The sequence below is a fragment of the Parambassis ranga genome, chromosome 8, assembly GCF_900634625.1.
Source record: "Parambassis ranga chromosome 8, fParRan2.1, whole genome shotgun sequence".
In the NCBI taxonomy this organism is placed as follows: domain Eukaryota; kingdom Metazoa; phylum Chordata; class Actinopteri; family Ambassidae; genus Parambassis; species Parambassis ranga.
The window spans coordinates 9,182,378-9,207,568 of NC_041029.1; the positions used below are offsets into that span (position 1 = coordinate 9,182,378).

A 25,191-nucleotide genomic window follows, 5' to 3' on the forward strand; every position below is an offset into this window, starting at 1 on the left:
CTCCAATGACCCTGTTTATGTGAATGCGACAGCAGAGGGGAAAACACTTTTTGTGGCTACAAAAAAGTCGAGACCAAAATAAATCCACTCAAACATTTTGCTGTTTTTTTTTTGAGTGTTTTAGCTCCTTCTCAATGGATGCCGCTCTCCCACTTGTCCTTATGCAGGAGTGGCCATTTTGTTCCAAAAGTTGTAAGGGAGGGCCACTAAAACGGCTTTTAATATATTCTTCTCAGACATTGTAGATTTCAGTCAGAAGCTTGATAAAGATTCTTTATAATTTATTTCTTTGAATGAAAATATATTTACGGTATATATAATATGTACTTTTAGTCCTTCTCTTTTTATATCTCTCTTTGTCCTTTATGCCACAGGATGTTTCTTTTCCTATGATAACCCGCTCCGTTGTTTTCCTCCGTCTAAGACGACGTGAGCCAGTAAGGTGTGAAAGTGAAAAAAGTGAGAGTGGATCCAGTTGTAAAATAAAGCAGTTGCTGCTGTTGTGTCTCCCTGCGAAAAGGACTGATCTGATACTTGTGTTCTGGACAGTATCGCTACACTGCTCTGTGTTTTAGTGCTTCCTGTGAAACCTGGGACTGTGCTGCTCACCCAGTTCATTGTTTGTTATTCAGTGTCTCTGCCAAACACTAATCTGACAACATGTTCAATGGCCAACATTGTCTCCTTCCAAATATATACACTGAATGTGCCTGGAAATATACTAAGCCATATCTAGAAAACCTAGAGAGCCTCACTGCACATGTGTATTGTCCATAACGGTCCGCTGTGTTGTTTGTGAGTTTGGACTTTGGCAAAGTCATAATGAATGACTTGATGTTTGTGGTTAACATCAGATGTGTTTGATTTAGTTTGTGCAGATGTGATTGGTGGGACAAGTGCTGATCAGATACTGTCTGCTTCTGTCTTCCTATCTGCTTCTCCCTGTCAACAGACTGACCACACAAAGAAGTGTGAAATATAGTCTTTTCTGAAATCTGTCCATCAGGACAGTGGGCTACAATCAGTCTCATATACTTGGCTTCACAGGTGCGTTCTGTATTACTGTCTCTATCCAACATCCCTTTTCCTCTTACCTCACTTCGACCCTCACTTTAACTCAGATTTGTGTCTCTTGCACATTTTCCTTTGAGCCGCTCTTAAAGAGTAGAGGCTCATTCTGGCCCTTCCCCATTAGGCCTTTCAGAGAACTGTGGAGACCCAGCTGGGGCAGGGTGCCACCTGTGGTTGTTCCCCCACTGGTGGAGGTTGGAACCTGGGAACAGGACATGTTCTGTGACTGAGAGCACGGCGATGGGTTGTTGTTGTTGTTGAGGCCCACACCGGTGCCCGTGCCCAGTCCCAGGCCCATCATGTTGTTGTTGAAATGATGGGTTTTGTAGTAGTGGTTGAGATGCTCCGATCGGGCCAGGTTAGGCAAGTTAACTATCTCTGGGTGGTGCAGCCTGAGGCTCTGGCCCCCTCCTATTCCACTACTTCCACTCTGTGTCACGGTGGAGCCTCCTGAGATGCCGCTGCCCCGGCCACTGGCCCCGGCGCCCAGCTCGTCCTCCACATTGATGATCTCGATGGCACGAGCAGGACCGTGGTGCTTGTGCAGCTGGTGCTGCTTCCTCAGCTTGTAAAACACCACCAGCATCACAGCTGCCATGAAGGTAATGGCTACGAAGCAGCCAATGATGATCTTGGTGGTCTTCATCACATCATCCAGGCCTGAGAAGCCCGGCTCAGTAATGGGCACAGTGAAGGTGGGTCGGGTGGCCCTAGGAGAGGAGGAGGACCAGCCGGCAGACAGAGAGGAGTCCGTGGTGGGAACACTGTCTGGCCACAAGTCAGAAGGCGTGGGACCAGGGTGAACACGAATGAAGGTCTCATTAATGGCAACCAATGCATAATCATTTCCACCGGTCTCCACGGTTTCCACAGTAACTGTTGTAAAGTAGGTGTAATTGACACTGGCATCAGCAGCAGTAACATTGAGGACGGCGGTTGCCGTGGTATTTCCAGCAGCGTTGGTGACCATGCAGGTGTACTGGCCTGTGTCTCGCAGGGTGACATTGGTGAAGTTGAGCGTGCCATCATGCAGGACGGATATCCGTACTCGGTAAGAGCCGTGGGTCATGAGAGTGCCGTTAGGGGTGATCCAGTTGACAGAGGTTGTGGACGTGCTTGTGCGACACTTTAGCTCTGCAGCCATGCCCTCTGTGACATTGAGGTCTGTGGGAGGTTCCACAATGACTGGCGCGTAGCAGGTAAAGTGGCTTTGGTCAAGCTCTCCAATGTACTTGCCCTTTAAAAATGGAGGAGCATGGCAGCGGGCACAGCAGGTGGTGTTGCTGGGCACCGTTTCTTTCAACCACCAACTGAGCCAAAGTACATCACAGTTGCAGACCCAGGGGTTGTGGTTAAGGTGTACTCTCTCGAGCTGATGAAGGGGTGTGAAGAGGTCATGGGGCAAGGAATGCAGGGAATTGTGGGACAAGTTGAGCTCTTCCAGATTTTTCAGGTCATCAAAGGCATTGCGCTCAATGACGGACACCTGTGAGTGCATTAGCCACAACTTTCGAAGAGACACCAGGCCCTGGAAGGAGCCAGGACGTATGATCTCTAGCCGGTTTCCTGATAGCTCCAGTTCCTCCAAACGCACAAGAGCCGTTAATTTGGGAATGTCTTTCAAGCCACACATGCCTAGGTTCAGGTACCGCAGATTGATGAGGCCCACGAAGGCTGCATCAGAGATGAAATCCAACTTCTTGAGCTCACCCAGGTCCAGACGGCGTAGCGATGGCACTCGGTGGAAGGCATAGCCCGGCAGAGTCTCAATGGGGTTGTTGCGCAACCACAGCTCCCGCAGCTTGCTGAGGTACTCGAAGGCATGTGATGGCACCAGTGTGAGGCGGTTGTCGAAGAGCTCCAGTGTGTTAAGGTTAGGGAGGCCATTGAATGCTCCAACTTCAATCTGACGGATCTGATTCTTGGAGAGCTGGAGGATTTCTAGGTGCCGCAAGTGCTTGAAAGTGTCTGACTTGATAACCTGGAAGAACAAAGAACACAGGTGTTATTATAACAATTAGAATTTGTTTCTAGATTGAAAATCAGCTGTATTCTAAAAAGACTCTTGTTTCAGTTAAAAAAACAAGTTCTAGTATTAGATAATACTACTAGTCCATAACCTTTAACAACACCTCTAATATGAACATGAAATTTTTGATGTCATAACAGTACTGGTACAGTAAAGCCCAAATCAATACCCCTAACCTGCTAAGGTGCACAGTTATCTTGTTGAAGACTGCACTCAGATTTAATAACACTGCTAAAATAAAAGCCCCAATAAAACCTGAGAGCTAGATTCACAGAGTACAAGTGGTCACTATTTAACATTACGTATATACAACAACGTACGGCATGACAAAAAGCAGGTGTTAAGCACTGTGGTAGACCTAACCCTGACCTTATCACATGCTTTTCTCCATAATCTGAAGTGCTTTTCACACCGCTGTGTCCATGATACTTGGGGGGGATTCCTGACACATTATAATCCCCTGCTAATAAGCTGTTTATCAGTGTTAGATGGTTCACGTGAAGTGTCACCACAAATCACCATAGAATATAAAACTATGACACTAAATGAAGCTGTGTGAACATGCATGATTAATGTAGTTACAGTTTTTTTTCACAGGAGAATGTGATTCTGAAATACATGGGTGCCACGGGTGCTGGGCAGCACACACAAACTTTGGTGTGGTCCAACTGGAGCTTACTTGGCAAGAAGTCAAAGACACACAGCTAGTGAGCGCGACTAAAAGCCCCTTAAATCTCTGACTGTTTGAGATATGTGTGGCCAAAGCCCTCTGTGAGACACACAAGAGACTCCTGGAGTCAGGCCATTGCCTCTTCTGTATGTAGAGCAGGAGTGGGGGGAGGGGGGGTGATAGGCAAAGAAGGGGGGGGGGGGCAAAAAGAGGGAGGGGTGAGGATGTTAAGAGGGGGTGGGAGCTGTCAAGGCTTTACTCTCAGGGTACTCAGTGGAGGAAAAAATAAGCCAGAGAATCTAGGATGCCTTCAGGTGTTAAAACATTTTTAGATTTTTAATCATTTCAAGTGGGGCTGCAGGATACAACAAACCGAAACGGAATTTGTAGGCTCAAAACGCAACAAATACTGTTATTATTTCATTTCTTTTCCCCTTCCATGTTAACAGCGTCTCTTAAAATCTCACAAATCAAATGGCGTGATGTCCCATTTATGCCCTGTTAACATCACATAATATTTAATAAGATGTTTTCTCCAAGGAACGGAAGATATCAGAGCGCTCTGTCCGGTGCACAGAGCAGTTTGACATTATGAGAGATGCGCTGGATAATTTTAACAATGTTTAGGATACTCGTCACTTCTCATTAGAGGAGATAAAGGGTAGTGGAAATGAATTTAAAACCCACAAAAGAACACAGCACCATCAGCAACAAGAGGATGGATCCAATTACATCAAATGCTGCTGCAGAGAGTAAAATCAACCGTTTATAAATTTCGAGTTTCTCATGCTTTGTATCGATGGTCTGTGGTTAAATGATCTTCCCTTGCAGCTGTAAAGCCACAAACGCTGTCTAGAGACTCGAAATAAATTGGTAATGCATACAAAAGGCAGCCCAGTGTCATGGAAATATGCCTTGCTATCAATTCATAAAATATTCCCTCAGTTCAGCAGAGGCTTAAGTGCTGTTTTCTGCCATTATAACCACTTACTTCCTTGTCTTTTCTTAGAAATAAATAAAACTGTATCAACAAAATACTTCTAAAATCCACAGCTGTCTGCAACACTACACGATCCCCCTGATAATTCCTTTAAAGACATCTGTGTGAGAAAATCCTCAATCTGCTGTAACACTGTGTGTCTCTTCTATCAATAATACTGTATAAATAGCTACAATTATAATCGATAACTTTATTAAGATGTGTCGATGGGTGCTGTGCTGAAAATAAACAGTGAAAGCTATAGAGATAGTGACATGTTTGAAATGATAAAGTGTGTTTTCTTTCTGTGATTTATGCCGTGCTGGGATTGTAAATAAAAACCAGAGTGAACCATGACCTCCAGTCGATCATTGTTATATGAAAAACAACCAGCAGTCTGAAGAAATCAATAATGTTTCCAGACAACCGTTAAATTACATAATGCATCATGGTGCACCTTGCAGAAATAAATAGTAGATGTAGATGTTAATGTCATGTGTGTTATGCACGACATTCACACCAGCCATGACTTGACCCGAGGAGCCGATATTTGTACCTGTATCGAGTTCTCCTGCAGGTTGAGGTATCGCGTGTTGACTGATATGCTTTCAGGCACCTCCTCCAGGTTTTGCCTGGTGCAGATGACTCGGCTGGCCTGGTTGGAACAGGTGCAGAGGGAGGGGCAGGAGGAGGCAGCTCCCACTAGCTCCGGCCCAGGGAGGAGGAGCCACAGCAGCAGCTGGGCCAATAGAAAGAGGAAGGGGGAAGGGCCGGGAAGGCAGGTCAGCGTGGCGATGCGCATGGCAACTGGGACATGACCCTGCTCTTTAATCCGAAGGTACAGGTGAGGTGACTCCACACTGTGGATTTGTAAAGGGCTCCCTGTGGTCCTCCAGTGGCAATTTGTTCTTTCTAATTCCGCATCCTCTGAGATGGTTTCTGTCCTCTGTCGATCTCTGTGTTTTTTGCTCTTGTTTTTTGAACATAGAAATATGCAGATAAACAGATGTTATTCCCTTATTCTTCTTGTGTTGTCTGGGGATTCGAGTGAGGCTTTTTGTGAAGTGTGAAGAACCCAGGAGTTACTGTGAAGAACAAAAGAGAGAGAGACAAAGAGAGGGAGAGAGAGAGAGAGAGCAGATATTAGAGACACACTGCACATCTTGTTTTCACCAACAGACAATGAATTGAACAAATAAAAGTTAGACATCTACAGTATGGCTTATCATGGGAGGGATTGTCAAAAAATCTTTCAGAAGCATTAGAACTTCTGTGTCAGTGCTCATATCAAATCCCACATAATCCCCGAGCAGACATGTTGGCAGATATCAAATCCTAACACACAGGGCAGGTGGAAGCCGATTTCTGTAATTAAACGTTCAATGTGGAGGTGTGTAAACACAAAAACATGCTATCAAAAGATGGACAATTACATAGCATGGTCTTTGTATTACATTATTATTATTGTAGTGGCTGGGATTGCTATGGTCAGATTATTTTTATAAGAAATGTTATTTTTAGTAAATTCCAAAACATCGACCAAGTCCACAGGAGAGACAAGTGTTGGATGGAGGTGTTAACAATGTCTGAGTCCGGGGTTTGTGTCCTGTCAAATGCCCATGTCCTCTCACTCTGCTTCTAAACTGACAAGAAACACATGTGCAAAAAGCTTCTGAAACTGTTCATGGCTGGAAGGTACTGCACATACCACCATAGTAGGGAGGGTAGCTAAACACTGAAAGTGTCTGTTTCACTGTCTCAATCATCCTAAAAATCCAACCATTGTCGTTGTTTTCCTAATATGACTAAACCAGTAAAAATGCTGCAAAGACACACACACGAAAATGCACTATAAAGTAATACCATTGCAGTTTTATACTAGGACTAAATTGTGGAGCAAATATGATGCGCAGGCCATATGTTCTCCAAAGAGTGATGATCACTTCAGTTACAAAATCCAGATGTACTCCTGCGACAGGGAGCAACAGGGCTTGTGGGACATTTGGTCTTAATTCTGAAAACCATTAATAACACCACTGGTGTGCTCCCAGTCATCTCCAGCATGGTCTCATTTGTTAACACTAATTATACAGAGGTATAACAATTAATACGACAATGATATATTGATGTTTGAACATGCTACACCTACCACTTTTAATTAAACTCACACTTATCAAAGCAGGTCCGAACCTTGAAAACAATAAGCAACGGAATGACACTTTTTTGCAGCAGCAGCGGTAGCATCAGCAGCAGCAGCACAGACAGAGGAGAGACTAAAATGCTAATTCCACTCCTGTACGAGCCTTGTATGCTCTAGGGGCTGGAGAATGGTGCAGTCTACATTAACACTAATAGATAGCCGGTCAAGTCAGACTCCACCAGCCACTGTTCCCATCTGCATGTTATTTAGACCTGAATAACCTTAAATAAGGACATCCAGCAATCTAGATACGGTTAATAATGATGATGGTTGTAATGATGGGACTTTGACACGCAAACTCATTTGACACGCTGAGCATCCTCACTTGGCACCGTAAGAAAGGATATGGGTGGGGTGGGGTGAGGGTGTGTGTGTGTGTGGGGCAGACAGAGAATGAGAAGGAGAGGATTATTAATCTGATAGATGACTGTATGGCTGCAGGCAGAGAAGGGAATTATCAACACTACAGTAATAGATGAATACTGAACAGCTGCAGAGAGAGGGCCGGAGAAAGAGAGAGAGAGGGAGAGAGAGAGGGAGACGGAGACAGATGGAGGGAAGGTTGAATGAAAGGGATGAGGGATAAAGACTTGGAGAGAGGTATAAATAGTGGAAAGAACAGAAAAGAGATCAGTTGTAAAAAAAAAGAGATATAAAAGTGGAAGAAGGGAAAATGGGGAGAGAGAAGAAGAGACATTAATATTAATAGTCTCTCACTAAGAGAGAGAGAAAGAAAGAGAGAGAGAGAGAGAGAGAGAGATGAATATAAAGCAGACAGAGATGGAGGGAGGGGAATGACAACACAGAGACGCATATAAAACGCCGCGATAGAGAGATGGAGGGAAAAGACAATACAGAGGGATGAATATGAAACAGGTGGAGAGAGAGAGTGAGATGGAGAGAGGTAGCTCTCGAGTGGGAGGAGAGGTGGGATTGGATTGGATTGATCAATAATGCGCACGCAGAAGTTCAATGACATTAAAACACACACAAGGACACTATGATAAATCATATCAGCAGCAGCATCTCTGGTCAGACACAACAGGACACCGGTGCTATAGAGGGACGGCGACTGCAACACACTAAGGCACCGATGCAACAGTCGCCAGGGACGACGACTCGTCATCTGCATCCCGACACACAGCACTGCCAGCGCCGATGGATAAAGAGGCACTCAGTGTTATTTTTGGACCAGCTCTCACCTTTTTACGTATTTTAATTTTCAGTCACCTTTTTTTCCCATTTTTTTTCATTGCCAGTGAGATCCAAGTGCCAGAGCTATTTCAGGTAGACAGCATCTGAGCAGAGAGGTGCAAAAAAAAAAAAAGCAGAGCCAGTGGTGGCTGAGGCTGAGGTTAAGATGGTAGCTCAGATGTTGGGCAAAGAGGGGGGGTGAGAAAGTCCATAGAGAAGACTGAGACTAGTTGGAGCTGACAGCTGGTTAGAGGCTGGTTGATTGTATTCTACCTCACTGCTGTCACTACCCACATGTTACAATAGTCTCTACCTGCAACCCTCCCTCCTTATCCCCTCTCTCGTCTTCCTTTTTCTATCTCCCCTGATATCTGCCTCCTCCTTCAGTAAAAGTAGGAACACTCTCTTCCTCTCTGTGAACTCTTCTGCAAACTCATTCACTCCCCCCTCTCTCACTCCCCAGCTGCCTTACACCTCCTTTTCTCCCCACTACACAACATATTTCCTGGACCTCCATCTGCACCCCGACACACTGTAGTGTCCAGTTGTGGGGGTAAATGCTGTGCTGACCTCACAGTTTGATGAAAGATTAACCTGCTACAATGATGCATATTAACCCTTAACCCCCACTCTTTCTCTTTCCACCCAACACAAACACTGCAGCTTCCTTCTTCCTCCCCCCTCCCTCTTTTTTTTGCTCTCTCATTCCTCTTTCTGCATTCAAATCTTAGCCAACAGAGTTACCATGGTTACCTATTCACCACAGTCTCCCCACTCCGTCCAGCTGTATCCCACCAATTCCACATCCACCCGCCTCCCCGTCCTCCCTCATTAGCACCCTATACACTCTCAATACACAAATGGCACTGACCAAACACACGAGTGTGAATGACATCAACTCTCCAAAAGCCACGAGGCAGCAATGCAGCAGGCCGCTGTACAGCTTTTAGCACCGACATGATGCTACACTGACCGTACAGTTTAATTTGTCCAGTGTGTTGCCACAAATGTCAAGCAGCCACAAATCACAAGTGCAAAGGTCAGGGTCATTTTGCCTGTGAATGATGATGCAGCGTCACATGAAAAGCAAGCAGACATTCTGGTGCGTAAACATAAATGAGATTGACACATCATATAACATCCTGATGATGTTCGTAGTCCCATTTAGCCACTTGTTACACATTACACTTTACAGTTTGGGTTAGCTTGCTGTCTCTATAGTGAGCATGATGTTTTTAGGCCACAGCAGGCAGTTGCTATGCAGTGAAATGTGCTCTAATAATCACACATACATGCACAGAGCGATCAGTTATTGCAGATTTAAGATTTGACTTAAGGCATACTTCTATTTTTGCATCTGTAGGGAAGCTAGTTAAATTATGCTTCATTTGAGTTACAGTTTTAGCATGAGTTTAAACAAGAAGACAGATACCTGAAAGTAAATGCTGACCTGATGGAAAGTGTGACAGGTTGCATCCAGTGCACTGATTAATTTAGACAAATAGAAACCAATAGGTCCCTGAAAAGTGAGAGATAATATTAAAAAAAACACCTTCCATTGATTTGCAGTGGATTGTACTCCTGTGAAATGTTCCCTTGAGCTTCAAAGAGCAGCTTCATAGTTAAATAAAACATTGATTCCTACAACCTAACATGTATATTCTCTGTTCAATAAAATATTAAAATAAAAGGCAGTTTTGAAAATTGCATGATTTCATCAAATGAAAAATTCTAGGTGTCTGGTGCATCACTTTATACATACAGCATTTCCACGTAATTCCGCCTGACACTTTTGATTTCTTCAGGACCTTGACAGGAATTTAAAATAAAGTTTTCTGCGTCTGAGCAATGCTTGGTTGCCCACAATGAATTTTTAATGCTCTACTTGCCAGAGGCCCTGTAGGGATGAAGAGGTTAAAAGACCCCCATCTTGGTGTTTTGATCCTGGCTGCACTGATGTATCCTGTGAACTTTATTTCATAAAGATTTATGTCGGCCTCCACAGTTAAGGTAATTGAGTTTGGATAATTTTACCCTCTGCTACATCTCTGTCTGTGACCACATAGTGATGCGGTAAGATCGAAGGGTGCCGGGGTGGGGGGGTGGTTGGGGGGCGAAGGGGGGGGGGGGGGGGGTAAAGGAAGCATGGCTTTGCTTTTTTTCACCAGCGGAATCATCGGTTGAGTATAAATGGACCACAGATGTTTCGAAGGAAATTATAACTGATACAAAAAGCAAGCGGTTGGTTGAGAGACAAGCAGAAAGATGTGCTGACAGTCGAACAAGCGGAGCGCACTCCTTCTCTCCAGTATCCTGTCTGCACATCAGCATGGAGGCCCATCAATAATGACTCGGCACACACCAAGATGGCAGCTCATGCAGCTGCAAGAAGAAAAAAAAATAGGAAAGCTCATCATGTCGGTTGTGTGCGGTGGGAATAGAGCCATGACCTTTCCTGATCGTGGTGACATCTCGCCCATCAGGGTTGTGCCTGTGAGGCTTTAAGACAGTGGAAAATCTGCTCACACATACCTCAATTTCTGAGACAAGGAAGTCATTTTAAACAACAGATTTTCATTCCAGCGGAGAGCAGATAGTAACTTTATGTACTGTACCACAGCTGCTGTTACTGCTACAGCCACACAGCTGTTGAATCATCCTGTTTACAGAGTCAATTTAATCAATTTACCTTTTATTAACCTTTTATTAAAATTCTGTTAGCTGTGGTCGATGCCCGAGATGACGAATATGACATGTTTTTTCTGATCAATATCAATATTCATTAACTACACTGTCTGAATTTCTTAATCCAAATTGAATTCCGCAGAAAGCAGTTATGTTTTGGTGTGTTTCAGGGCAGACTTCTTGGCATCTGCTGTTTCAGAGAAAAATGACCTTCTGAAAGGGTTTAGCTCTTTTTATCTAAACAGTACTAAATATCAGCCTTCCACATATCACACACCAATTTGCAGCAAACATGAAACACACTCTGATTGTTTCTGACTGGCATTAAGAGTGGAGCCTGGGTGACAAAGAGGGCAAGGACTGTAAAACTCACATCCAGCTCCTGCCTTGTGTCTTTTCCTCTCTGTGTCTGCTTCGATATGAAAACCACCATCTTCAAGCGCATGTCTCCTCACAGGCTGACACAGCCGGTGCACCTTGAGGCATCACTAGGGGGCGACGTCTCTGGGGAAAAAGTGAAGGCCTCGTGTTGAACAGAGGATCATCCCCTCTATCCTATCTTAGTGGAGATTCTTTTGAACTCCACTTTTACAACATGGTGCATTGCAAGCTTTTTCTAAGGGTCAGCTCACTTTTGTCTCTTGCTGTGTCCCTCTGCAATCCACTTTCTTAAAATGTACAGATAATAGCTTTTGACTTGACTGATAAGATTAAAAAAAATACGTCTGAATTCTCGGTGGTTACATTCTCTGTTTTAGAAGGTGCAGATTACATAAGAGACTGCAGAGGATAAATAAGGTAAAATTAAGGACAGAAATTAGCACTGAATGTAGCACATGTCTTTTTTATCATGATGCTAAATCATTGATTGACTGTAAAAGAAAGTAAAAGCTTAATTTCAGTACATTAGTTATGGTTGAGAGTTAAAGAAGTTAACAAAAGAGGCAACAAATGGGTCATGTATTATGCCAGAAATGAATATAACTGAGGGATGAACCACTCTGTATTCTCCTTTTCCACTGAAGACAAAAGCCAGGTGTCAAAGTGACATAAAACATCATTATTTAAGTAGTTTGAGTCTTTAAAGTCTAAGGATTTTTTTTAAAAAAAAACAACACATCCTCACACACGAATGCCAAAGTGGGCTGTGACCCCAAAAGTACAACATATGGTAACATTTGGTCTCACTGCCAGATGGATGAATCCATCCATCAGCCTGACGCAGCACAGGGGTCATAAGTTTAAGGAAACACACTAGGTGGATGGTGTCTTATAAAGGTGCTCTATACTGTCATCATGTGGGACTGTAGCTAACAGACCTTTCACTATATAAAACACAAGCTTCTCTGTCATCTATTTTATGACAAACGCCTCTCCAAACAATTACATGCCTTTTATTCAGATGAAACAAGTGAGGCACTCAGGTGAAGATAAGCAAACACCAGTCCACTGACCTTTGTTGCCTCTTTAATGAGCATATTTGGCCTCTTACATGCTGTCTGATCAGTTAAGATAAAGTAAGTGTGATATCAGCTTAACACTTCAGTGGACGGGTGCAGGAGGTTAGACTTGAAGAGATGTGAGTGGTGGCAAAGCCGGAGGCGTTTCCTTTAAATGTCGCGTGCTTTGCTATAAGGTTAGCCACCCCATTCAGGTGTTAGCGTAGCATTTTGCACAGGACTGATAGCTACTGTAAATCATTAAAAATGTCTTCTCACTTTTCATATGGAACGTCTGACCGACGTCTGACTGATGTGGGTACCTTCTCATCATTTAAAACTAATCTGACCAGCAGACAGATGTCCCCTACGTACCAGATCAGCTCAGTCATAATTTCTTAAAGTGATTCAGATTTCCAGGGAGGCTGGCCCCTCCAGTGAACTGCATTTCAACACAAAGCGCCAAACCAAATCAGTCTCATCTCACTGCTTCTTATTAGAAGGGGCTATGACAGACCACAATACAATCAAGTAAGAGGCTGCAGTGGGGTCTTTGACTTTCCTAGACATTAATTTCTCCAGGCCTTCCCTGGGCCGAGGCAGTGCTGGTCTATCGCATGTGTGATCTCTGTGCTGCACAGCTCATAAGAAGCAGACAAATTTAGGATGTGATAAATCAGCACTAATATGATTACCTCAGTGTCTGCTGGTTAACATAAAACAACCACTAAATTTTCACTTAGCAGGCGCTCCTCACTCAGCTTGCATTATCTTGTTTGTCCCAACCAGGGGGAATAAAAGCAGCTCATGCAGAATAACATACAATACACAGAGAACAAGCTAAAAATAAACCATGGCACCTAAGCTAAAAATGTTACATGTAAAGAAACATATTTCATTTGTTTCAGCATCCTTCAAAAGTCGTGTTAAATGGTAATCCTGCCACAGAGACAGTTTCACTATAATCAGCCTATTATAATCCCATCCAGACCTCCACAGTCTGCTACCAACCAGCATTAATTTTAGCCCAGCCTGTTCATCTAGCCTCATTTTTCCTTCACTTTCAGCCCCGCTCTAGTCCCAGGGTAGTCTATCACACTTAAAGCTTACACTCTTCACAGGCACTTATACACATTTAAAGCATTTGACTAACCGCCAGGCAAAATTGACTTTGGGATGAAAGACCAGGGGGCTTTTAAAAAAATGAAAAGAGAAACTCTGCATCAGGATACAGAAGCTCTGATTTAATGGAAGAAAACAAGGAGGGGGGAAAAAAGCAGTTTTACCGAGTCACGCACAGGGCTTTCTCTTTTTAATGATCATGGTGAGGGCTGGGGGATGGGGGGGGGGGTGTGCAGGGTATGGGAATACAGGGCTATGACAGAAGGTACTTGTGAATAGTTTTAAATGGGGAGCAGTTTTGGTGGTGGCGGGGGGGATGCCACTGTGTTGTATTGTGCTGGATGAGAGAGAGGAAGCCCCACACTCCCCACACTTCCTTTCCCTCTGTCTCCTCTGTCGGCCTCCTCTGCTGTGTTTACCCTCCCACCCCCTGGCACTGAAAGAAAGCTGGACGAGCAATGGCCTTGCTGGTGAATGGAGTCCTGACGTCACTTGCCCACACACACACACACACACACACACACACGCTGTAAGCAGTGTGACTAATAGCATACTAACGCCATTTGTGTTCCCTCAGTTATACCTTATTCATGTCTGGCTCCCAAGGGAGGGAGCCCCCCAGGTCATTGAAATATTCAGACGTTAGATGTTAGTACAGGTGAATCAATGATACCAGTCAATAACTCTCCCCCCCCCCCCCCCCCCCCCTGACAGGGACTTAAGGACTGGGGTGTGTTATAGCAGTGCACAACCAGATTCAGGTGAAAACACCACCATTGTACTCCATATTGATTTTTTTTCCTCCCTGATATTGCATGCAGTGATTTCCCCACAAGTATTGGCTCATGTAGACACGTATTAAAGTCAAACTAGCTATTGACTCAATCTGTGGTTGATAGCTGATACCATTAAGTGGCTGGTGCGTTGCAATGGGAGAGAGGGGGGTGAGATGCTGGGAGGATTTGGAGGTGAAGGATTTGGTTTCAAGTGTAATTCCTTGTCATTACAGATGAAACCAGGCTGAAACATGTCAAGGCAAAGATCTGGCTGCGTGACAAACACAGCACTACATCCTGAGAAATGCAATGTTATCATCCTTTGATGCATATTAAAAGACTTCTTTATAAAAAAATATTGGTGTGAAATATTTACAGGTTCTTGGTGCCTGTGTAAATTCACTTCAGTTTCCATTTGCAACAAGCTTCTGACAACTTTTGATAATAAGACTCTATGGACCATGTGACATCAGGCTAACATCAACAAAAGACATGCAGCAAAAGTTAAAAATCAAAATGTGTTATTAGCAATTATGCACATTTTAAAAGAGGCAAGCAGCAAGTCATTGCTTAAAGCCCGCGAGAGTTACTGTTGGTTTAACAGGATTTCTACCAACTGGCTGTAGAAGGAGAATATTCACACAAGTGACCTGGTGGTGTAAATTCTGAGACTGAATTCCAAATATGGCAAGGGAAGAATTGTATTTAAAAAAAAAACCTATGTCAACCTATTTCCTACACCTAGCCAAGTAGTTGGTAGGTTGCCTAAACGTCACCAAGCAGAGACTGACTGCTGTTAAACTTAACTCTGAAAAGAAAACTAAAAAAAATATCAATAAAAAAATAAAAATAAAAAAACATGGGCTTCAATTTTAAAATTCAAAAACACACATTTGAAAATAAGGGAAAACAAAGTTCATATATTCATAGTTCAGAATGCTAAAAGCGGAGTTTGACATCAGTCACCTCTTCCTCCACTGCACAGATGTTGTGGTCAAACTGGTTAGACTTGGTGTTAAACTAGTCTCTTCTCAGCATTACATTGTTGGAGATATTTAGTTTTGCATCTTCTGACTAAAAACAGTTACATATAAAATTGGTTTTAATTTGGAAACATGTCACATTACAGAAATACATTCCTTAGTAACAGGAAGATTAAAAAGACTCATCAATATTTCCTAAAGATCCTAATCATCATTAGATGAACCTGAGGAGAGTACACTGGTTTCTACTTTAACTATGACAGTAATTATTTATCCTGTTTTCATTAGATCATGTTGCAGCTGTAATAATATAACCGCAGCAGTGGTGAATGCACTTTTGATGTCTTATAATGCCTTGTTACCACTTGAGCTAATCTGTCATTAATTCAGCTGAATGTACAAAAGGTCAATTGAGCTTATGACTGTATGATAAAGTATTAATTAGACAGAAACTCCTCCTTATTTCCTCCCTGTTTAGCTTCTTAATGCGATCTCATGCCAGGAAACACACTCTCCCACATTCTCCACAACAAACGGTTTAGTTTAGTTATTGGAGCAATATTAACAATAAGTGCTTATTTTTAGAAAACAGCATAACAGCCTGATGGGGTTTTTGTTTCTCAAACTGGAGCATTCAGCGTTCCACATTTTAATCACCGCTCATCCTTGTCAAATAGGATATACTGCAGCCCCCTCTGCGCTGTATCTAACTCCTACCTCGCCCTCCCACTCAAAATGTCCAAAGAGGATCCTCATTAGGATGCAGGATGCAGAGAGAAGGCCCTGATCTATTCAGAATTGCTCCTACTGGAGCAGGGACCTCCTCCCCCTTTTCACGGGGGGCCAAGAGCTGCAGATTAAAAGTCACTGTGTTCATCACCCTGCTAAAGCACTCCCATTAACAGACAATACATTACCTACCCCACACGTTCAAATCCCTAACTGGGGGCTTCATACCACTCGTCGTTACACGCTGGGATAAAAGTCTTTTTCATGTTAACATCTTCACATTCACAAGCTCTCAACTTCAAATGGAATGCAGTTATTACTGTCCATTTCTGTGGCGCTGCCTGGTTGGAATGCCGATTTTGGTGAACAATTAATCCCTGTTTAAGGTTGTTAAGCGTGTTGATACACTGAATTCCTGCTTGCTGTGGGGGCGGTTGGGGGGGGGGGGTCAAAGCCAGCAGCTAATCAAAATGTCTCTCAGCCATTTACAGAACAACGTAAACTGCACAGTTTTCAGGTTCCTCTGAAACCTTCCTCAGTGTTTCTGAGCTGAGTGCTTTGTAGCTCCCAGCTGTTTTGAAGGAGATGACTCGGTTCAGCATTTCATGCTGCCCCTGCCCGACTCCTCTTCTTTAAAAAAAAAATGTTCTGGAAAGTGTGTGTGTGCTTTCATTCAGGAGGTCATGTTAACTCTGACTTCTCTTGACTGTTTGCGTGTGTGACATTTCCAGTCTGTGCTCACTGTTTTTACTGTAACCGGTCATACTTTTGTTTAGTTTGAACTAAATTGAATTTAAAAAAAAAAAAAAAACCTGAAAAAAAATCATTCAGTCCTGAGGATTAGATTCAGGTTCGGCCATCACACTGCCAGTTTGTATACATGGTGTAATCTGTCTGTCATTATTTAAATGACCAGGTTGAATTCTTACTTTGTGCTAAGTGTGATGTGCTGAAATAATCCAGTGATATTCTGCGACTGTATTTGTTATGACAGACAAACAAAATAAATCTATATTTATTTGGGTAAACCTGGAGATGAGTGTTTGTTTTCCTCCACTGACACTTCTTGGATTATTGATGCATTAAAGTGATTGTTCTGCAATCACTTATGATAATGCTGAAGTACAGCAGCAGCAGCTTGCTGTCAAATTCACATTATGCTCTGATCAAACTGTGCTTCTTTTAGGCTGAATCTGCCTCTGAATGCATCTGCTGTTCGGCTGTTCAGACATTTCACTTTTACTTTTTTTATTTTTTCATAAACTCCATGTTACTACTATGATTACTTTCTGCTACATGAAAATGATATATTCAATGCACTGGATGATTTTATGTTATAATCAGTGTAACCTGATGCATGGAGAATGATTTGCATGTGGGCCTCAGCAAATTACAGCAATTAAATACTCCTACACAAATCTTCATATCCATGATTTCTTCTTATTTTGCCCATATTCCAGGATTCACCTATGTGTTCCTATCTCTCTGAGGTGACTCACAATTTTACTATTTGAAAATTGTGTAAAAAAAAAAAGAAGCAAACTTAATATAGATAAACCTAATTAAACCTAATGTGATTTACTGGGATTATTACATATTTCCAGAGTAGTGATAATGATAATTCTTAGGTCTACTTAAACACTTCCTCACACACACATGACAGAATAGATCAGCTTACCCCATAACTACATTATACAGTCATTTCAAACACTGTTTTCAGTGACAGTTTGATTCATTGTAGGCATACAAACTACTTGTTTATGTTTAGAAAAAAGTGCATGTCACATGGCAAACTTCTATGCACATTGCATCAAGTTCTGGCCTAACAGACACAATAACCTGTTTTATTTTTTTGTCTCTTTCCTGGTCTACCTGTGAGACCACATGCTAATCCCATTCTCCAGTCCTTGTCAAAACTTTGCATTTTAATTTGCATTATGTGTGTCCTTCTGTTGACACACCATTCACAGAATCCCAGATGCATTGCTGTTGTTGGATTTTTGATTTTAGTACTGGTGCTCAGAAAAATAGCATGTTTACTTTGGGATTATTTAAAACAGTCAAGTCAATTTCATGACTTCTCCTCGTTAGCACACAAGAGCTTCTCATATTTTTTTTGCTTTTACAGACCGTGAAAAAATTGTAGGAGAATATTGGTGCAGTAGAGATTTATGTTTTACACTATTCAGGTGGTGCAAAGACCTGCGACGTGCGCCGTGATTGTTAACTAAAAATCGGAACAGTTGGAGGCTGGTGTGCCACACAGCCACGTAGCAGGACACAGATCGCTGAGTATTTAATGGCACCTTTTAGTTAACAGGTGCAGCTTTAACATTTAAGCATTCAGTTACATTCACTTACATCATACACACACTCCAATGGGAAGCACACCTTTTTCTCTTTAGATACACTATTATTGTACCGCTCAAGGTCAAGGTCATCTATACAGCATCTAGGTACACACACTGTGAGAGTACAAGCAAGAATCTGTGAGAAAAACCATAGTAACCAGTAAGATGAATAAGAAATCAACTGACTATAACAAGAGTTTTGTTATACTGATAAGGGATCAGTGTGGTATAGAGACAAAAGCAATATGAGCAGCAACAAGCCTCAGTGTTTAATAATAGGTGACAACAGAGAAACATGTGGAGCAGGGGCGGCTCGCTTTTAGTACGTGTCCATCTGCTCCGGTCCTTGACTGTACATGAGACCTTACAGTTTTATGTGTGAATGCTCCCCCACCCCCCACCCCCCCAAAACAAACAAACAGCATGTGCGTGCATGCGTGATAAGCAACGCTCTCCTGGCCCCCATCCATTCAGGCCTCGCCCCACCATTCTCTATGAGTGACACACTGACTAATACACAGACAGATAAACACTCACACTGACAAACATGATAAGGCTTTGCCCACAAAACACTGACATGGACTGACTGATGGACGTCTCCATGGAGACCAGTCACCAAGACTGACACAATGTCTCTCACAGTCGAGTCGAGCGCCGTGCCAACTAAATCAGAGAGGTGAGGGAGAGGAAAGAAAGAAAGGAAGGAAGGAAGGAGAGATAAAGAGTGGCAACACACTGTGCAGCACCATGATTACAAAACGGTGGTGAAATATTCCAGCATATGCTTGAATGCAGTGCGGATCACTTCGAAAGCGACATGTAACCATCATCCCTGCCCTCCGATCTGCTCCTCTCACACCTCAGTCTCACCCCATCACTCACAACTCTCCATCACTTTTCCTCCTTTACACTATTCTTCTCTTGCAACCACTCCATTCCTCCTTTTTCCCTTGCATCTGCTCCTTTTTTCGCCTCTTTTCCTTTCCCTACACCTCCGGCATGTTTATTTCCACACCTCACCTCCTCTGCTGATTTCTCCACCCTTCTTTCTCTGCGGGTTCTTCTCTCCACCCCTCTCTCTCTCTCTCTCTCTCCCTTTCTCCCACGCTGTGCGAAATGGAAGCTCTCACAGAGACCTGAGGTTGCCATAGTAACCTGCCATAGTAACCACTCACCATCTTGCATGTCTCCGTCACGTCGGCGGGGGTTCGGGGCGTCCACGGCCCTTCTCTGCAGCTCCCAAAGTGGGACGTCAGTTCACTAAATCCTGCAGTGTGATGGAAAAGTCCCCTGGATCCAATCTGCTTTTTTTTTGCCTCACAAAACTTCTACACAACTACGCTTCTGACGGGAGGAATGAGTGATACCTGACAAAACAACTGATATCTTGGGTTAGTTTGATATATTATTAGACACAGGTCGCCACGGGCGCATCGCTGACAGGAAAAATAGCTCTGAATACTCCTGATGTGCTGTTAAGCTTTCAAATTTTAACCAATTTTAATAAAAGGATCAAACTCTCTGTGGGTATAGTTATGGCAAATAACTTACTGTGCCTATTAAACAGCTATTTTTTCCAGGCCACATAGGGAAATCTGAGTCCCAGAATGCTTCACCCAATCCAAAAGCCACCACAAGAGAAATGTGCAAGGGGGGCAAAATATATAAATAAACTAGTACAACTGAGTCAACATTCTACATATATATCGTGGAGAGTCCAGGGACTTGGAAAACAAACAGTGAAGGCATGTACAGGTTCACATGATGGCGCCGAGAGTAATAACCTTAACCATACAACCCAATCTGTGATTTATCACAGCCACGGCGCGTAGCTTCACTAACTGCCTCCTCTGTGGCTCTTAGCGGCCCCCAGGGACCACTGCTGGCATGTCTCATCGCCCTCCTCTGGAGCCACCATCTCACCGTGACATCAGCACCACCCCCTCAAACGACACACACATATATACTGCTGCCCCTGAAAAGACAACAACCTCCAACAAGATACAAAAAGGGACGTTTGATTACGTGTCATCTTGTGCGACAGTGTGCCCACGCTCCTCTCCAAGCATCTCATTGTGATCTCTCAGAGCTCCGTGGAAACCAAACCTGTCTGTGTCAGGCCTGAATCACATGGAGTGAAACAAAAACAACAGCAGGAGGAAAAAAAAAACATTGAGCATCACACTTTTGTCATCAGGGTTATAATTTCATGTTTACTGCTCTCTGTTTCCAGATCTACATCATCAATATTTTTACTGTCATCATCAGCAGCATCAGTATGCCTCTACTGTTGTGCCTTCAGCCAGCGTAGCCAGTCAGTGAGGCAGACAGAGGAAAGGCCCCAGCCTGACTCTGCAATGCTGTATTGAGCTCTTATGCCATCACTGACCCGAAACAAACTCCCCCAAGACTGTGTGGCTGGGTGCAGCCAAGCCGGCAGTGGCTGTAAAGCAGGAGGATCACTGAGGCCTGACTGCCTTCATTACCAAACCGTATTTACCAATATTTAATCTAACCAGGAGAAGATTATATCTCTCCTCCTTGCCAAACTCAATATTAGACAAGCAGGGCTTACCACTCTCTCTGGCCAGATCCTGTCAGACACCCTGAACTGGACCACGTCCTGACTGCTTCAGTCTCCTCAGTTGCTGCAGTGACACACAAGTGAGCAGCCACTTTTGAGCGTCGTCGCTAACACATGATCAGATAGCTGCACCGCCAGACAGCTCTCCAGTGGTGTGTTCACAAAACACATGGAAGGAAGGCAGAGGAATCGCCTGAGTTCATTTTTCAGACATCCCTCTCCACTTTAGGTCATGATGAGAATATATTCCACAGGGGAAATCTCACCATTTCTAATTATGTCAATCCAATGGATTATGGCATTCATTTTGTGTCATTAACCATTGCCATTCCTCTAACTATTATTCAATAATTAATGCCCGGACAGTCATCATGATTCCCGAAGGGCCGAGACCCAGGCCTGGACAGGAGACTCAATCAAACCAATCACGGCTAATTATACCCACACCGCCATCATATGCAGCTTAGCATTTCTGCTGTGGATGGGTCAGTGCTCATGCACTCTCCTGCCCCTGCGGGTACCGAGATTCAAATTGTGCCACATCAAAACGCAATCGCAGGCATCCATGCCCAGAATCAGGCATGGCATGAGCACGTGGCGACTGGCGGCGACGTGTGCGATATGATCCTAAAGTCTCAGATGGGAGAGAGGCTCATTGTGCTGCATTATTAAGGGACAGCCGGAGGTTGTTCCCACAATTTTCAGCCTCTCATGGCTGATCAGTGACTCTCTCTTCACCCTTCAACCTGTGTACATCAGCAAGTTGAGCAGCCATCAATCAATGACACCCTCACTCTATGAAGAGATCAGCAACCAGCTTGGCCTGATTAGAGCAGTTTAAGTGTCATCTATAATCTCTGTCTCCCTCTTGCTGTCTGCCATACACACAGAAATGAGTGCATAAACACACATGCAAACTCCCTCACACCAAATTTAGGGCAACAGTTTTTGCATTCTAATGTAGCAGCAGAGACGTCCCTCAGAATTAATGCAGTCCTTTGTCCTTTTACTGTAAGGGGACAGGGAAAGGCAAACTACACTTTAACCAGATTGAAAGCATCCTGCCTTCATTTGAGAGCTGCGCAAATCGTTGACATTGGACAATATTTTAGGGGGTGATCATTTATATGCCAGACTCCTCTCACGCCCTTTCCGCCCTCGTGTGTTTGTTTTGGGGGGGATTTGCTGTGACTTTTCTCCCCTGAAAATAATCCGCAATGGCTCCACCATTTCAACAGCGTCACAGCGGTAGGGGGCTGAGCATTATCTCAAAGTCACACCTTCCCTCTAGGCCAGGTGTGCAGGTGTAATTTACCATGTCCCTGTTAACCTGCTTGCTTGTTTTCATCAGGCTCATCGGCCATGCATAAGTGGTATGCCTCGGAAATTAAAGAGCAGCCTGGCCTGATTCCTCAAATGACTGAAACCGCTCAGCCGGTGCTTAATTTGCGACACAGGAAGGATTCAGTGGGACATGTGTGACTATGTGTTAAAATTAACGGCTGACAGTAAAAATTAGCATGATGGCCGCATGTGGTCTTTGCTATTTTTTTTCTACTTTAAAGTAGTCAAGCTGGTGGAAGAGTTCAGGATGTCATTTCCACATTCTTCCTTCTTGTTCAGACACTGAGGAGTAAAAAGTGGATGTGCTGTATTAAATGTTAAAAGGAGGTTGAATTGTTCCAGCTTTTATACACAACAAACACATTAGAAATAATAACATCTGCCAAAATGACTTTCCTTTGGTGGTCCCAGATGAAGAGCTTAAATCTTCCAGTGTCTAATTGTGCCAGTTACAAGAAGAGAGTCCTTAAAGGGGGATAAACTGAATAAAACATGCAAACAATCACAATGTTTGATTTAAATACAAAGTCCTTTAGGAATTCAGTGACATCTGTGGACATTATCTGAACTGCGGTGATCACCCTGTTGCTATAGCTGTTGCATGCTCACCATCTTTGCGCATGAGCAAGCTTTCTTTGCATTAACTTAATTAGAAAATATTTGTATATATACCTAAATTATTGGACATAGTCCATCAATCCACAAGTTGTGAGACAAGAGTAAAATTATAATGTGTTCAGATATTTGCAAAATATACATAATATTCCTTTAAATGTTTAAGCTCAAGAAAAGCATATTGCACCTACAGGTCTTAACCCTTTCAACCCAGGTGTTCCCTTTATTATGACACCAAAGTTATTCAAATACACCGTGTGGTTGCTGAGGTATACTCTATTCATTTTGGGCATGCCATTTTCAGGCTGATGCCTTAAAAAAAGGCTTGGGCTGGAAAGGGTTAAAGGAGATTTGAGTCACCAACAGATTATTTCCATGATTGAGGTTTGTACACATATAAAACCATACTCTTGTTTTCCCTTCCACATCCTGATCTTTTCAGTAAACAGGCCAACTTTGAATTCATTCCTGCTTGTGGCACTTTGGTTTGGGGAGTGGGAGGAGGGCAGCCGCTGTGACATTTTGGCCTCTCTATTGCAGCAGTGAGATGTCTTGATATTTTGAAGCGCTGCCCCTGAGCTGGAGGACCTTGCCTTTAAATGTGATATCATGTGACAAGCTTCTCATAAAGCCGGGGCCTTGCTGTAACTGGTGCCGCTGTAGCCTATACAGTGCACGATCAGACGAGAAAGAAGCCCTGCTTCCTTACTATTGATCATAAAGCCACCGATATGAGCAGATAAAACACATAGTTTCACAGGGAACATAAAACCTTATCATGCTCTTAAAGTTTTACATCTCTGGGCTTATTTGGGATCTAATGGAAGACATATGCAGCCAAGTGAGGGCTCGTAAATGGTATGTGTCATGGTCATTCACATCATAGTTGAGTAACACAGGTGTAGCGGTGTACAGCATTGAATCAATGAATACAAACGGCATGATGTAAAATGAAACCACAGCACTCATGGAGATGAAAACTTCTTCCTCACATCTACATTCAAACTTCCCTTGACCCCCATTCCACATCCTACTTGTTCGCACACAACCCCAAGTTTTCTCTATAATCCTGCCCTAGTTCACCTTCCAACACCCCATTAATAACTTATTTTCTCTATTATAAAACTCAAGAGATCATCCAGCTGCTCCACACACACGCGCGCTGCCAGCAATCTCCTCCCGCCAGTCCCAGTCCGCTCGGATTTCTCTGAAACACTGCACATTAGCATTTAAATCCCCTCATAACCGTATCATTGTGTTGCAGATAGAGGCAGCAGATCTTCATTCATCAGTCCTAATCTATCTGCTCCTTGTTCTCAGCCGGAGGGGCCCCAGGCTCTGACTCACAGCTTAACCCAGCGCGCGTAAACCGCAAGGTGCCTGCGCATTTTCCTCCAAAATCTGGGGTCATCAGCGGGTGCCAGAGAGGGTAACAGAACCTTAACACACAAATTAACACCGTGAACTGCTGCGATCGGGGAGCTTTAATTGAGCACATTTGAGTGAAAGCTTATATTAACCGGATCACACATTAAGCCCTGTCAACAGTGGATGCTCCTCTTATCACCAAGGTTAGATCAACTTGTGCATCCTAAACCACAAACAATACCACAAAAAAACACAATCTGAGCACGGAAGAAAAGTTTCCTTCCGATCACGCAGATCGATTTATTCGACCATTTTTTCTGTGACACGCGTCTGTCTCTTCACACATGTAATTTCCTGGATATCAGCCACCTTCCGCGGCCTGCGCAAGAGATTACACGCGAGGACAGTTCGCACATCCGTCACGTCAGGTCACGGATGCGGATTTCCATTCCATTAGCACTAGTTTGTTGCGCGCGGAGAAAAATTGCACTTCTTGTCCGCCTAGACGAGCGCTCGCACGCACGCACGCACACACACACGCACGCACACACAAGACAAACTGCAAAATCACAGCATATGAATGTGCGCGTGTGAATGTCATGAGTTCTTACCTTTTATTTCACGAAGCTGCCTTCAAATCCTGAAACGCATCTCGCTCATGACAACGCGCGCCGCTCGGTACTCCGAGAGAGAGATCTCTCACCTTCCCTCAAATAACAGCGTATTCCACTGCAGAGCCGCCGCCGACGCTGTCTCCTCTCCCTCCTCTCTCTCTCTCTCTCTCTCTCTTTCCTCCGTCTCCCTCGCAGTCTCTCTCTCTCTCTCCCTCTCTCTCTCTGTCTCTCAGATTGATTCACCCTGTCCAAGTGCTGCGCTGCCACCGCTGGTAATGAGAATTGTCTCAGAAATCTTCAGGTGGATGGAACCACTGGTGAGGGGATGTCGAGCTTCTCCTCCTGCTGCTGCTGCTGCTGCTGCTGTTTGGACTTTGAATGTGAAAGTTTATTTAATTATTTACATCATTTTTAATATGGGAAAAAAAGTCATTAAAT

At 43.6% G+C, this 25,191-nt stretch overlaps 1 protein-coding gene across 1 annotated transcript; it reads right to left on the reverse strand.

The window, feature by feature from the left end:
• Positions 1-1,117: 1,117 nt before the first annotated feature.
• lrrc4ba (leucine rich repeat containing 4Ba) lies at positions 1,118-24,857 on the reverse strand. Its single transcript, XM_028412461.1, has 3 exons — positions 24,751-24,857; positions 5,306-5,834; positions 1,118-3,052 (listed from the first exon to the last, which is right to left on the reverse strand). The coding sequence occupies exons 2-3, from the start codon at positions 5,549-5,551 to the stop codon at positions 1,118-1,120; spliced, it is 2,181 nt and encodes a 726-aa protein (XP_028268262.1). The 5' UTR covers positions 5,552-5,834; positions 24,751-24,857.
• Positions 24,858-25,191: the final 334 nt, after the last annotated feature.

Coding starts and splice junctions, on each gene's coding strand:
- lrrc4ba (XM_028412461.1), bottom strand. CDS start 5,551: ATGCGCATCGCCACGCTGACCTGCCTTCCCGGCCCTTCCCCCTTCCTC. Junction 3,053..5,305: donor TGCAGGAGAACTCGATACAG/GTACAAATATCG, acceptor TTGTTCTTCCAG/GTTATCAAGTCAGACACTTT.